Source organism: Zootoca vivipara, chromosome 2 (assembly GCF_963506605.1).
Source record: "Zootoca vivipara chromosome 2, rZooViv1.1, whole genome shotgun sequence".
NCBI lineage: Eukaryota > Metazoa > Chordata > Lepidosauria > Squamata > Lacertidae > Zootoca > Zootoca vivipara.
In genome coordinates this window covers 91,333,919-91,348,705 of record NC_083277.1, presented here as the reverse complement: position 1 = coordinate 91,348,705, position 14,787 = coordinate 91,333,919, and the positions used below count along the sequence as shown (strand labels likewise).

At 43.0% G+C, this 14,787-nt stretch overlaps 1 protein-coding gene across 3 annotated transcripts in view; it reads left to right on the top strand.

Moving 5' to 3' along the window:
* The window catches only part of UNK (unk zinc finger), a 51,835-nt gene extending 37,070 nt beyond the window's left edge, over nucleotides 1-14,765 (top strand). For all 3 annotated transcript variants that reach the window (XM_035104504.2, XM_035104503.2, XM_035104505.2), the window contains 3 exons: nucleotides 1,687-1,868; nucleotides 3,035-3,292; nucleotides 4,405-14,765. In XM_035104504.2, coding sequence (XP_034960395.1) covers nucleotides 1,687-1,868; nucleotides 3,035-3,292; nucleotides 4,405-4,560 — 596 coding nt within the window. In that variant the 3' untranslated portion in view covers nucleotides 4,561-14,765. The remainder of the gene's footprint in view (nucleotides 1-1,686; nucleotides 1,869-3,034; nucleotides 3,293-4,404) is intronic.
* The last annotated feature ends 22 nt before the right edge of the window (nucleotides 14,766-14,787 follow it).

Genomic DNA, 14,787 nt, shown 5'->3' with positions numbered 1-14,787 from the left:
CTGCGACCTAATTTATAACACGGCTATGACTGGAATCAGGATGAGCTCACACTAGCCATGCTGCTTAATAAATCAGTGTGGTGAGCAGTGCCTTAGTTCCACAGGGAAAACTAAACTGTGATGGAAATTCAGTGTGAAGAAGATAGCTTTAATAAAAACACATAGAATAGTATTACAATTTTTTACTGCATTTTTTTTGTAAGAAATACACTTTATTTTATCTATTTTGCCATTTGACATGCCATTTGATTGCAGTAAGGCCTCTAAGTGGTTTACAAGAATACATAATTTGTTATGACAGAATAAGAGCAGCAGTAGTGGTCTGTCAGGTGGGGTGGAGCTGCAAAGGCACACTTCTGGCACCAATGTTGCTGCCTGTGAGGTGCTGGGGTAGGGTGGCAGTGAGGTTGAGGCTGTGCAGGCACACCAGCAGGAGCACTCAACTGGCTTCGCCGGTGCTCCCACGCAGCCTGACTTCAGCTCTATCCAAGAGGAACAGCTCCCCAGCTCCACCCCATCACATGGAGCACTATTGGAGAGCACTCTCTGTTGCTCCACAGACTTTGTGGATCTATTTGCAACAGATCCACAAAAAAACAGCAGCAGAAGAAACTGTATCCAATTGATTCCCACCTGGTTTGGGATGGCGAGCCATTTTGCATTATTTGGAGCAGAAAAAGCAGTTTTGCCTTCAGGTGTAGACTCAGCTGGGAACCTCAGCCAATCACTGCCCCTGGTGTTATACAGGTGTTTTTGCAAGCACATGTTCGTTGCACAGTACATTTTTAAGCATCTCATAAAAATGTAAACTCTGCAGTGAGCTTTATTTCCCTTGGTATTAAACTCTGCCTTATTCTAAAAAAATAAAATAAATCTGAGGGCCAGTTGTTCTGATGCAAAGTGAGCTGGTTCCTCAGATGAACTTCTGAGCAAGATCAGCAAAGGCAGAGATTAGGACACTAAAATGGCTTAGTGCTGGTTTGTACTGAAGAACTTCACGTGGTTAATAGATCTTAAGTATTGTAATTGTAGATTCTTATACTAAACTATTCAAATCACATAACGGTTTGGTTTGTTATAAGTTCTAATTCTGATCAAAATGAAATGCTGTAATGTTAGAGACAAATCTGAGTGGCTTTCAAAAGTAGAAGTGTGAATTTCAACAATGTTTGGGATAAGATCTAATTAGATTGACTAATGAAGTCACAAGATTAATGGCTAAGGGCTTTCTTAAAACAGTCCACACATAGGTTTTGCTGCTTAACCAGGCCTCTGCTTATACTGTCAGTTGCTAGCATATCTGTTTTAGTTGTGCTTTGACCAGTGTCTCACGTGGAGATCTTCCCTGTGTGGTGCATCTAAGCCTGTATCTCTCTGCACAGCAGTTATAGGTTAGATGCGGTACAAAGTGCTCAGGAGCAGTCTTGGAACCAGCATGCCATGTGTCATATTTTTTAAACATAGAGAATATTTACCGTGTTGCCATTTCTTCTGTGTAAGCCTGAGTGACAAACAGTAACTCTGCAGGGACATGAATGTCCCTCCCCAGAATCCCCAAATGAATCAATGCCCTGTGAAATATTGACCCATTTCATTCCCTTTCCAAAACAGTGCCGGGCAAGGAAAGGGGTAATCCAGGGATATATGTGACGTATAATTTCCCCCCTTCCTGTCTGCATGAAACAGGTTTAAACGGGATGAACAGCAGCATATGGGAGCACTTTGCTTCTGGAAGTTTTTCACCCAGTACCTCGCCTGCATTTCTGTCGGGTCCAGGTGCTGCTGAGCTGGCCAGGCTGCGGCAGGAATTGGATGAAGCTAACAGCACAATAAAGCAGTGGGAAGAATCTTGGAAACAAGCCAAACAGGTAGCGTCTGCTGGGAGGGGTGGGTGAGAGTGGTTTGCCAGGATACTACTAATGGGCAAAAGTGTCCACCTAACAGCTGAATAAATAGATTGAGGGTCCAAAAATAATATACAAAGTCAGATTTGGTATGTGTTGTACTGTAACATAGTTCCTTCACAGCAGACATGGGGGTTTTGTTTGGTTTTTTTTAGCTCTATCAATGGAGAAAGAAACCAATTGATACCTTAGATATGCTGAGGAGTAGGTTGCAAATTGTAATAGGATTTGAAAATGTTCATGCCAAGGTTGCTAGTGTTCCTCTAGGAATATTGGCTTTTTCCAGTTGTTTCTGAGCAGACCTTTCCAATTGTCCCAAGCTTTTTGATTTATGTATCACCTGAAAATTGACATGCTCCTCACCTTTTTGTAGTGACGCTCTACTGTAATTATTTTGAGGTTAGTAGCTGTGCACTGAAAGAATGGTAAGCCCCTCCTTCTGCATTCAATATGCTTTGTAAATGTTCTCCCTCTGGGGATGTAAGTTTCTACCCCGCTCTGGCCAGGTTGGCTAACAAGACTAGGGTGGTTGTGAATATATGCTTTTTGCTAAACTATTCCCTTAACTAGATTGAGACAGACGGATTGCATTTAGTAAATTGTTCCCCGAGCTCTAGGATGGTGTCTGAGCCTCCGTGCCTCTCCAGTTCGGTAGTCAGGGAAGTTTCACTGCTAGAACCTTCCCTGACAGCTGCCTTTCAAGCTTCAGGGGAACACAACTACTACTACTTTATTTTAACTGCTTTATTATGCTTACAATAATAAAATACCAATTCCTCGCCCATCACCACCAAAATAGATACATGGTACCTTCTTGCCATGTGAATATATTTTTGAGATGATGAACACTCTAGGATCCAATGTGTGTGCACACCTCTTGCCAGTACTGTGCCCACAATGTTTGCTTGGAAAATTTGCCATATTTTGTCTCACGTTGATTCTGGAGTTTGTATAGATACAAGAAATCTGCTCCATATACAAAGCCTTTAAATAGAATGCTGGGGAAACTATTCAAACTGTGGAGTGAAGCCAAGTGAGGAGATGAGATAACTCACTTCACATCCTCCTCTCCCACCCCACCCCCACACTGTTTCCCAAATTACAAATGACTTTTCCTTTGGGATACACAGGCTTGTGATGCTTGGAAAAAGGAAGCTGAGGAGGCTAATGACCGTGCCAACACGGCAACCATAGAATGTGAGCTAGCCCGGGAGCAGAGGGAGGCCTTGGAGCTGCAAGTGAAGAAACTCCAGGAGGAAGTGGAGAGGATCCACACTGGCCAGGACCCCCAGTTCCTGCGTTCGCTCTCTGATGTAGAGTCCCTCTCCCTCTCCACACTTTATAACCTCCAAAAACAGCTGCGTGCCAACCTGGAAAGAGTTGATAAGGTAGGTCTGACTGAGAAGTCTTGTCCCACAATTAACTTAGCTTCCTTTTTGAATCCTTAATAAAAGCCACAACTGTGAAGTTTGCATTTTTAATCCATGGTATATTTTGAACCCCATAGACCATGAAATGTCCCATTCTTTCTTGGAGGGGGTGCCGTTTTATACTAGAATGCTCTTAGCTAGCAGGCAAGGCTTATATCATGATAATAGGAAAGGGAGTTTCCCTCTGGATCAGAGTATGGTATGTCTGGTACCTGAAAGCAAAACCCACATTGGGCTCCCATGTAATGACTTGGGCCTGTGGAATGTGCTGAAATGGCACACATTTCCAGGTGGTTGAAGGAAGGTGGAAAGGGATTTTATTTGGTAGTAAGTAACTTGACACTGCCTTAAAAAACATTTACAGCCCCATAGAATTGATCTTGGGGGTGGTGGGTGGAGGGAGAGAGTCAAAGTGTCATCTTGTCGTTGTCCCTCAAAAAAACCTATACTGCACAAGAGCTGCATTTACACATTTCCCTGTGAGATGGGGGTGGGTGGGATTGAATTCACTGTGGGAATGAACACAGACAATTTAGTGGGGGGGGGGTCCTCTTGCCCACATGTTCCATAGAGCTGCTTGCTAGGCAAGAGGAGTAACAGCTGTATCCTATGCATCTTGGGTCCTGGCTGCAGCCTAAGCCACTTTCTTCCTTCAGTGACTTAACAGAGCAGCAGGCTGGAGGAGTCACTGCCAGGAGTTAGATATATGTGAAGTTCATGAGGCATGGCTGCCATCTATGTCATTTTGCATGCTGTCTGCCCAAAGGAACTCTCAGAACAGGTAACGGGAAAAAGAGAGAGGGATGTGGGGAGGTAAGCCAGGTCAGGCATAGGAACAGGGAGGCGGTTGCAGAAAGAGAAGCAAAGGACTCCTCCACCTCTTTTGTACTCCAGTTTCTTCCACCATCCTCCTGAAAATGTCTGTGGGTTCTCACTTGTCCATTCCTTAAAGCTTGTGAATATCTCTGACCCTTTAATGGCTGTCTCCTGAGTGTATCAGGGCTCTGCTTTGTTTTGCTGACAACCCACTTTGCTTCTCTCCCCTCCCCCCCCCTTTCATTTCTTTCCAGGCAGTGTTTCAGATGCAGTCGGTGAAATGCCTCAAGTGCCAGGAAGAGAACCGGGTGGTACTCCCGTGCCAACACACTGTGCTGTGTGAAACATGTGCTGAGGAGGGCGAATGCCCCATCTGCCATCCCAACAGGCCACACACTCTCCAGTCGTGACCCTACTAGGACATTTGGTTTAGCATATCACACATAGAACTTTTTAACTTTATATATATATATATATAAATATAATATGAATATATATATGAATATATATATATATATACATAAAAACAAAAATTAGTTGCAGAGCACTTTTTAATACTTTGCATCTCCCATTTAAAGGTTCCCCCACCCACCCAGTCCTGCTAAGTCTAACTCCTTAGGGACTTTTATGGCTGTTTTTATGTAGATCAAAGGGCAGTTTGCAGAGTTTGTTTCCTCTCTCTCTCTCCCCCCCCCCCTTTCCTATTTAGGATGTAGCCCTTTTTTAGTCTTTTTCTGAATAAAGATTTAGAGGGAAGGGGAAGAGGGGCTTGCAAGTGCTTTCCAGGGTGAGGACTGGATCTGTGGGGAGAAGAGACATGGAAATCAAATTTCTGATCATGTCCTCGTCCTCCTTCTCTTGGCTCTTACTTCATCATCATTTTCATCTTTTAAAAGCAGCTGTCATGCTCTTAGCCTAACAACAAGAGAATCCCCTTTGCAGTTTTTCCCCGCTGAGAGCTTCAGGCATTCAGAACTCTTGTTGGCCTTCAGTATAGGTGAGGATCTTTGGATATCTGTTTGAGAAACAAGCATTCAATTTTTAAAAGTCTTTTTACACACTTGTAGGTTTCTACCAAAGCAACAAAAGGAGCAAAATTTCAAACAAACCAGTGATGGTAGGCCAGTAGTCACAATAGTTTTACTCAAAAGCATTACTTATCAGTGGAACTTCGTAAAGAGGAAAAGTCAGAGTTGGTGGTCTGTATTCTCTTGGCAATTAGGATGTGCTTCAGAGGTGTGGGTAATGCAAATGGAAGGCATTCTAGGTGGCAGGTAGAGGTGGAAGTGTGAAATGATGAAGGCCCTCTTTGGAATAGCCTGTGTCTTTTCTTGCTGCTTGCTGGGGGTTGGGGCGGGGGTATACTTCCTAGGCTTTGTTTTCATTGATAATTAAATGAACCTTCTAAACTTTTTTTAGTCTGCCTAATACAGGCCTGCATAACTTGTGACCCACCAGTTAGGTAGGGTGGCCCTTTGGGACTAAATCAGTTTCCTGTTTTTGTCTGCCTGCCTGGGACTGCAGAAACGGGATATTGGTCAAGTATCTGGCTAGAGGGTACAATGTTCAGTTGGTCCACATTTGGTCAGCTGATGCCATGTTACTCACCCCAAACCTAATACTTGGTACTTCCTGATGGGTAGAAACAATATGTCTCTTTCCCTGCTGTTCCCATACCACAAATGGTACTGTTACCAGCATCACAGTGTAGCATATCCACCCTATAGTTCAGACAAGGGTTGGTTTTTTGCTTTGAGTGTTAAGAAAAAATCATTCAGGTTTTTTTTTACAGAGCAAGCTCATCTGTTTGCCCTGAACAGCACTTTGTGTTGCTGGCATCCAGTAAGTTGTGGTGCACCACCATGAACTTGGGGGATGTAGAATGTGATAGAGGAGGAGGGGGACATTTTCAGAAGTTAACACTGTGTGTTTCTATCTTGCTGCCAAAAATTTGGAGTTGCATACTGAATTGAAGCATGGATTCCCTTCAGATGTAATTTCTGCAAAGTAATAGCAGACATATTGTGAGGAAGAAATAATCTTAAATTTACAGCCACGGGACAACCACAGAATTTTGCAAATGTTCAGGGGCCCCAATATGAAAATGTTTCCAGTGGCAAGAAATAGATTCACAAAATGCAGAACTGGGAGCAGGCAAACAGAGAATCCAAGATATGAAATATTAGTTAGCTGCTTAGATGTCAAGTGGAGTTACGTTCCTAATCCACTTCACATTCTTCTGAAAGATTTATAGTGAATGCCACAAGGCCATACTTAAAGCTTTGTTTGTAGGCAAGAAAAGATGGGGTTGCCCAGAGTCCACAGTGTTTCACTTCTCAAATACATTCCTTTTCCTTCTGACTAGGGAAACCTTCTTACTCTTCTATCTTACTCCTTACTAGTTTAGGTTTCAGGTGAACCTTGCCTGTCTTCTTTGCAAGAGGATATGTTTGGTTGTGCTCCCTGTTTAGCTATAGATCATCTGGGGACACCCAAGGCTTTCTATAGTCTTAGGCAGCGCCGTCTTAAGCACTCCCGGCGCCGTGGTGTGCCAGATCCTCTGGCGCCCTCCCGCCCCGTTCCGGCGCCCTCCCACCCCGTTTCCCAGCGCGGTGGGCGGGTGGGCACAGCGCGCAGCACGGGTGCAACAGGCGCTGCTGCGCGGCGGGTGGGCAGGCGCAGCTGCGCGGCGGAGCGGTCGGCCAGCGGGTGGGCGCAGCTCGCGGCGCCCTCCTGGCGGGCCGGCGCCATGGTGCCCTGCGCCACCCAGCCTGCATGTAGAGCCGGGCCTGGTCTTAGGCTGCATCTGGGATCAGTTGTGTTTGGTCCATTTGAATTGTGTGCAGTCCAATCTTTGTAGCCCAGAGGCTTGGGAGTGGTCCCCAACAGATGGGAACATTCATCAGGCATGTATGTGATACACTGTTTGCACAGTCCAGAGAGTAATTCTGGAGTTGGTGGGGACCTGACCCTCCTGCCCTTCTGCTTTGGCATTAAAAGCACCAAGCTGAAAATGAAAGACGCTCCCATGCAGACGTGCCCTTTCTACTGCTCTGCTCATTCTTAGAAAAGATATTCTAGTTGTCCCTTTGGGTTAGCATCTCTGTTAACTCTGGGTCACCTTAGTGTAGCTGCAAATGCCCTTATTTGGCTGGGTACCTGTAGACAACTTCCATGAAGATGAAGAACATTCTCCCAAAACGATCATAAAGCCTGAGTCTATAAATGCATTCCTCCTTAATATTGGGGTGTGCACTTGCTAGAGAACTACGTGCACCAGAACCATTTGTCATGGACAGCATTGACTACTATTTATATTGCCCATCTCTTACTGGGCACAGTGCATATAGCCTTGAGGGATACATTTCATAGGTTAGGCTTTTTTAAAAGATAGACAGAAATTTCTTTGGGTCCCAAGCAACCATCAACTTGATTATCAGAGCAATCATTAATTTATTTCTTGTGCTTTAGTGGGCCAGAATGAATAAAGTTTCCAAGCTCTGAGCAGAACTTAACTACACCTATTAAAAAAGAAACTTACAGTGCAATCCTAAGCATGTTTACTCAGAAGTAAGCACCATTGAATGCAATGGGGTTTGCCCCCTAGTAAATGTGTTTAGGATTGCAGCCTCCACTAGTAACTTCCATTGAGATTAAATTTGCACTCTTCCCAGAGTGCTTTACAAATGGTGTTACTGATTATGTGTTAACCTTTGATTATGTGTGGTAGGCTTCCAGGAATATATATTGGGGCCTAAATCCAACTGACTTTCATTGAAATTTGTGGTTTGGAATATTTTTTGTGTTAAGCTTGTATCCAGTAAACGTGTCGTCCTGCAGTTCCGAGTGGTAGAACTCCCACTGCAGTTTGTTTTGACTTGTTCAGACATTGCAACAGCCTGTAGGCAACAAAAAGCAACGGTCCAGTCCAGAAGGACTCTAATCTGTCATTTTGAACTGGGGAGTTTGTTTAACATGTAAAAGTGTAATATTTAGATTTATAATCTCACTCCCTTGCTCACCAGTCTCTGCTTCATTTGCAGTAGTTGACCCACCTTTCCCCAACCTGGAAAAGCACTGGAAACTCTTAAGTTATCATTCTTTTTCATAAGGGTAATCCAGCAACTCACTGTCAGGTTTTTCCTCTGGAGTTTTTCCATATTTAATGCAAGTACATCATTAGATTTGCTTCCACAATTCCACCCTCCCATATTTGGGGGGCTAATATGCATTCCCAGATGATCTCAAAGTGCAGCTCTGTTTAGGGTTTTGTTTTTTTAATTAACTTTTATGTTTGGTAAAACTGCTTTTTTTCAGTGTGTATATTGTACTAGTATCTGTTGTGTTTTTTTAAAAAAGAACACCTAATTGGCTTTTCTTTTTTGTATGGAGAGACGCTGCTGGCTGACTCTTGTGGTTGTGTTTGTTTTTGGTTGTAGCCTTTGAATGTCTGTGCCATGGGGCTTACCTGGTCTCCAAGGCCAGCAAATATGCCTCAGTCTTAAGGAAAGCTTGTTTGTTTAAAATATGTGAACATTTTTAAAACATACACACAAAAATTTAAATTATGGGGGAGTAATAATACTCTGCTGGAAATAAAATGTACTAAACTATTTTGGTAACTAACTTAAAGATCATAGGAAATAAACTCTTTGAATCGGGTCTACAGTGTTTATACAGAATTGCAGCCATTTTCAGGCTCTTTGGTGGTAACTGGTTTGTAACACTTAGTTTTGTAAACATTGTGTTTTATTGCTTCCTCTGCCTTTCTATGTGATTGTCCATAGTGAGACGATGATTTTGTGGGGAGCGATTTGTTTAGTCCTGAATTGCCACAACTTTGTGTAACTCCAACAGAATCCTACAGAGGGTGTTAGATGTGTCACTGGTCTCGAGCGTAACTTAGAGGTAGTTTCTTTGTCCTGTTTTTAAGACCTGGCAACTCTATAGAATCTTGCTGGTTATCAGATTCCTCTTTCCCACTCCTCACAACACCCCCTAGGCAAATTGCTTTGCTGGTGCGATGCAGGGGAGAAATTATACCAGAGGCAAAAGCCTGTTTACATTTAGTGCCACAACCCAATCTGTCTGTTTTATTGTGAAGGACCAAAGAATCCAAAATGGGATTTAAAAAATAAATAAATCTCCCAACCCCACAAATTCCGGACTGCTCCCTATCCAATTATTCTTTTTCCTCTACCTCGTCTCTGTCAGTATAATGCATGGGCACGAGGACATAGCAGCAGGCTGGTTTTATCCACATCTGGGAATCGTAGAAGCCCACGCTTCTCTATCCCATTCTTTAGCTCTTTTAAGACACTTTTTTTAGAAAAAAGAAAGCCTAGATTTCTATGAATTTTAATATTGAAATGAAATACCTGAAATGTGAATGCGTTCGTTAGGTACCAAATGGAAAAGCAAAACCAATCTGTTTTGTAACTTTGGGTTAGGTTTCTGCATAGGAATTTTTTGTTTACCGGGATAGGGTGGGATGAACCATGAATGAGAGGAAATATGCAAAAAAAATTTAACCAAAAGCAAATCTTGATTGAGCTAGTAGTTGCTGAGCACTGGGGTTTTTTTTTTTAGGCCAAAGGGATTCTGTGATTGGGTTTTGCCTGATGCTAAAGCTATTATTTGGTGCTAGAGTAAATCATCCTAAATGGACAGCCCAAGGAGATGTGCTTGGATTATGAAAGTTTTCACACTTCTGAGCAGAATGCCTCTTGTATTCCCGCTCTGGCCTCTATGCCAAGGCCTAATTAGGGGGGGGGGTCATTCCAAAGGTTTGGGGAGGACCTGCTAATATGACTAATTTTACCAGACAAGGGAATATTGTGGTTGCAAAAACCAGAGTATTCAAAAAGGCTGGTAGGATGAGCAGTAGAGAACTATCAGGTAGCTGAAGAATTAGTAGAGAAGTAAGTGTTAAGAATTAACCTGTATATGCTTCTTTTAAAATGATTGGCTTTGTGGGGCTGAGGAATTTCCACACATTGGGGCAGATGGCTGAGTTAATCATACAGCTCAGAGGTGCTGGGCTTCACTTCTCTACTGCCCTACTTCAGCAGAGGGGGAAATGGCACCTAACATAATTTAGTGTGGGGAATTGCCTGTACACAGCACACAGGGCCTGTGTTTGCACAGAACACTTAAGTGATGGCTCAGTGTTAGAAGGCTAAGCTGCAGCCCTGCAGTCTCTGGTGCATTCACACCGAGGACTTTGCAAGCTTTCATTTCCATTTTAGACTAACCACAGATTCTTGTGACACTTGAATCTGGATAATCTGCATTTAGTCTTAACTGCAGATAGTGAAAGCAACTTCAAACCGTGGTTTATAAAGCTGCCTCCCCACTCCCCAATAACCATAGTTACAATTAACCTCAGTTTACGGTTTGGCTGTAATGTTCATGCAAAAGCTTCCAGTTCCTCCTCATTGCAGTGCTGGAGGTGGCAAGCAGAGCATACACACCCAAGGTTTCCTTTAGCTTGTCCTTCTAATGCTAAACCATCACTTAGCATCACATTGTAAACAGAGCCAGAGACCCCACACAGAATTCTTCACAGGGAAATTCCTTTTTCTTTTAAACTTTCCATAAGTCTCCAAGCTTAACCTGAGCCACTTCAGGGGCTACACAGCTCAGACAAATGAAGAGAATTTCCTTCCTTAGCATGGAAGGACATAAAGGACTCAACAGTTTAGTGCTGTCCCACTAGACAGATAGGACTTTCCCATATTGTTTCCTTCCCTGAAAAGGAAAAGTATTTATTACCAGTGTGGGGTTTTTCCCTCATTTTCCCCCCTCCTTTTGATTCCCCTCCGGGATTATATCAGCCTTTAGAGCAATGCAACCAGAAAGTAGATGTTGCTGACGAAAAGTATTATAAGTGAAGTATTCTTGCAAACTGGTTACTGTGGATCAAAAGATCTCTATGGGGCTTCCCCACTCTGTAGCTTCCAATGTTTGAAAGGAAAAAATATATAAATACATTCTATATAAATTCTTAAAATTACACACTACAGTATTTATGGTGGCAATTCTGAACCAGTCTCCTTGGATTTTCCTAGGCAGTGGAGGGTGGCTGGGACAGAGAGCCACTCAAGTCTGTGTAGAAGTCAGCCAAAAGGCAATAGGTGGTGTGTACAATGTGGTGTTTGATTCCATTATTATAGACTGTAATGCGGAACTGTGATTTCAGCTGTTGTTCTTTCTCGTATTCTGTATATATGTGTGTTTGGCTGTCCAGAAACCTGGTTTTAGACACTCTTTCTTGGCAAAGTGGATTTGCATGTGGAGCTTAAAAAAATGCAATCTTGTGTCACAATTTCCAAGGGCAGGATGGATTTTCTAGAAGACAATAAATTTTTTTATTTTTTTGCTAAGAAAAAAAGGCAGCACTTTTGTGTGTGCATATGTATGTGTGTTTTAGAGTGTATATGTGGTGTCCATGTGAGTTTTCTTGGTGCCTTTGATCTCTACTTGAAAGCTAGAGAGGTTTGGGGGGGGGCGATGACCTGCCTAACATTCCACTAGGAAGGTCTCCTGTTCAGGTATATGAAGCAGCTGCACCATAGTAAAATGAACACGATCCCTTTGCTCTCATGGAGCTTGTGCCAGAAGTGATTATTTGTAGATTGTAGGCCAGGAATGCTGCACAATCACATTTTTTTCACCTTCCAGTTGGTTATATAGAAACAGTAGCTAGTAGCCTGTGAAGAGGACTGCAAAGATAGAACCCACTCAATTTACTGTACAGTATTTTATATAAATATATCCCTCATACTGCTCAAGATATAATACAATTTCAGGGTTTTGTGAAAGATCCTTTAAGCTATAAAGACAGTGCTTAAAAGAAAGTCCTTATTCTCAACCACTAAGTATCTCGGAATAGCTCCCAACACACCACCTGCAACAGCATCTTGGATTCTGGGGGGAATCTGCTTTTGAATGGGAACTTTTCCCCAGTTGGCTTTTTAAATACCCAGCTGGAAATGGGGAAAGCTTATCTCCTTACTTAGAACTCCCAACCAAGAGATCTCCGTATACTCTTCTCACTTCAAAATTTGTGTGCAGCAGTGTCTTGTCTCTTTCTTTCCATTAACATGAGAGAGAGAGAGAGAGAGACAAAGACATTTGTAATTGGCCTCCCAAAATCTTGAATCCAGAATAAAGTGAGCGAATTTGAGAATTCTGGGTTTGGACCATGGGAAACTCCTTTTTTTGGTGGAAATTTAATAATGCTAATCCAGCAATTTAGTGAGCCTTAAGACCCATTGAAATCAGCAAGACATATTATTGATTGAATTGAGACCCAGTGGTTGCTTGGCCCAAATTGCCCCATTGATTTCAGTGGAAGGGTTTGCATGATTAACTGTCTGAATTAGTATGTAGCTATCCCATTTGTAGTGGTAGCAAACTTGGTGCCCTCCAATTCATATCGACCCCAGTCAACATGACCAGTAGTAAGGGATGGTTCAGCAACCTCTGTAAGTCACCATATTGACCCCCCCCCTAGCATAATGGTACCTGTGTTTCCTATCTGTCCAAGTTGTCTTGTTTTTGTAATTGTGTCTCCATAGTGATTCTATCCCATCCCCTGTGCTCACTAACTAGTATTCTCCTTTGGCTGGGTAAACACAGCCCCAAAGTGTGAATGATTAGGAATAAGTAATGGGTGGCCAATTTGGATGCCAGAGCATTCACTTTGTGCTACTTTCTAAAGCATATGGAGCAGCAGGCTGGAGAGAGATGGGACAGACAAACAGCTTCTCAGTGCTAGAATGTAGGTTGTTTGGTCAATCATTGAACTAGAAAAGTAGTTCCCACAGGCAAGCCTTTCTGGAGAAATAAAGATTCAACCGGAGACTCAACTCATCTTAATCAGATGAGGCAGAAGGATCAATCTACACTTCATGAAATCACTACAAAGAAGCTGCTGCAGCGGAGGCTAGCTAGTGACTTATTTACTTGTAAGACCAGCACATGCTGTGATCTACACATATGTTAATTACTATGCACATGTGCTTTCTATGTCTAGTCTCTGTAACAGGGATGAAGAACCATTTTCAGTCTGAGGACTGTCATTCCCTTCTCGGGGTGACGATAAACACTAAATAGAGGGTGGGGCAGCTTATAAATTATAAATTATATCTTTGCACTGTAAATTATTTTTACACACACTCCTCTCTGTGACCCTCCAGGTGTCACTGGAATACAACTCCCATCATCCCTGACTGTTGGCAATACAGCCAGGGACTAATGGGGAGTTAAGAGTCAAGCAGAAGCTGATGGCCACAAGTTCCCCAACCCTGATGTAGAACAAGATGCTTTATATAGGTAGCACAAGCATGGCTTGTACAAGTTGAAGTCTTGCTTCCCTAATGTTTTAAGAAGCATCTGAGGGTTAAACAAATAAGTAGAGAAGTGATCTTATAGGCATTGTTTACTTTTGGTGACATAACTTCCCTAAGGCCTCTGCCTGAACTTAGTTGTCTTGGGATAAAATGACAGATCCTCTTTTGGATCAAGATTTGGTTGACGAACAGGACTCTGCAGGTAGAAAGAAGAGACTGTTATCTCAGGAGGAGAAGGAGGTAAGTACTATGCCATGCTAAAGACCTGTGATGGGAGTGCTGCTACTTCATTTAGTCATAAGTGTTCTGGAGGTCAAGTCTGTGGAAGATAACAATTTTGCAAGCAGGTGACAAGTGTGAGATGCCCCAAACTGGCCTTTCTACTGCGTATGTCAGAACCAACAGAATGGCACATGAAATCAAAAGGAAATGTAAGGTAGTGCACAATGAGGCAAAAAATAACTTCACATATATACTGATAAGAATTCTAAACTGACCTGGGACTCAAACTTGCCGTCATGATGGATGGCACAATAAAAATGACATTGCTGTGTAGAAATGAAGGCAGATTCCATGCTGGGCCCAGTTAGGAAAGGGACAGAAAATGATCAATATAATAATGTCCTTCTTAAAACCAAGGGGCAACCACCTCTAGACTACTACATCAACAAAGACATCACAAAACTAGAAAAGAGGCAGAGAAGTGCAATCAATATGATCAAGCAATTAAAATGCCTTCCCAATTAGGAAAGGCTAAAGTGTTTGGGGTTACTAAGGAAAGAGATGACATGGGAAAAATAGGATATCAAAGGGTGCAATAGGTAGAAGGTTAGAGTGAGCATTTCCTCCCCTCTCCCTTTCATACTGTACTGGAGCTCAGGTTCACCCACTGAAACTGATAAGAAATAGATTCACAACAGCCAAAAGGACTTCCTACAGCTCGGCCAACCTAGCAGTTCGAAAGCACGAAGTGCAAGTAGATAAATAGGTACCTGTCTGGCGGGAAGGTAAACGGCGTTTCCGTGTGCTGCTCTGGTTCGCCAGAAGCGGCTTTGTCATGCTGGCCACATGACCCAGAAGCTGTACGCTGGCTCCCTTGGCCAATAAAGCGAGATGAGCGCCGCAACCTCAGTCATCCGCGACTGGACCTAATGGTCAGGGGTCCCTTTACCTTTACAGCTAGGCCTGGGCGATATATGAGAAGCAGACCATGATGTCGGTTTCACTCAATGGTATATCGCTGGTGAAACCACCACTGCTCCTGAGTCCCTCTGCTAGCAG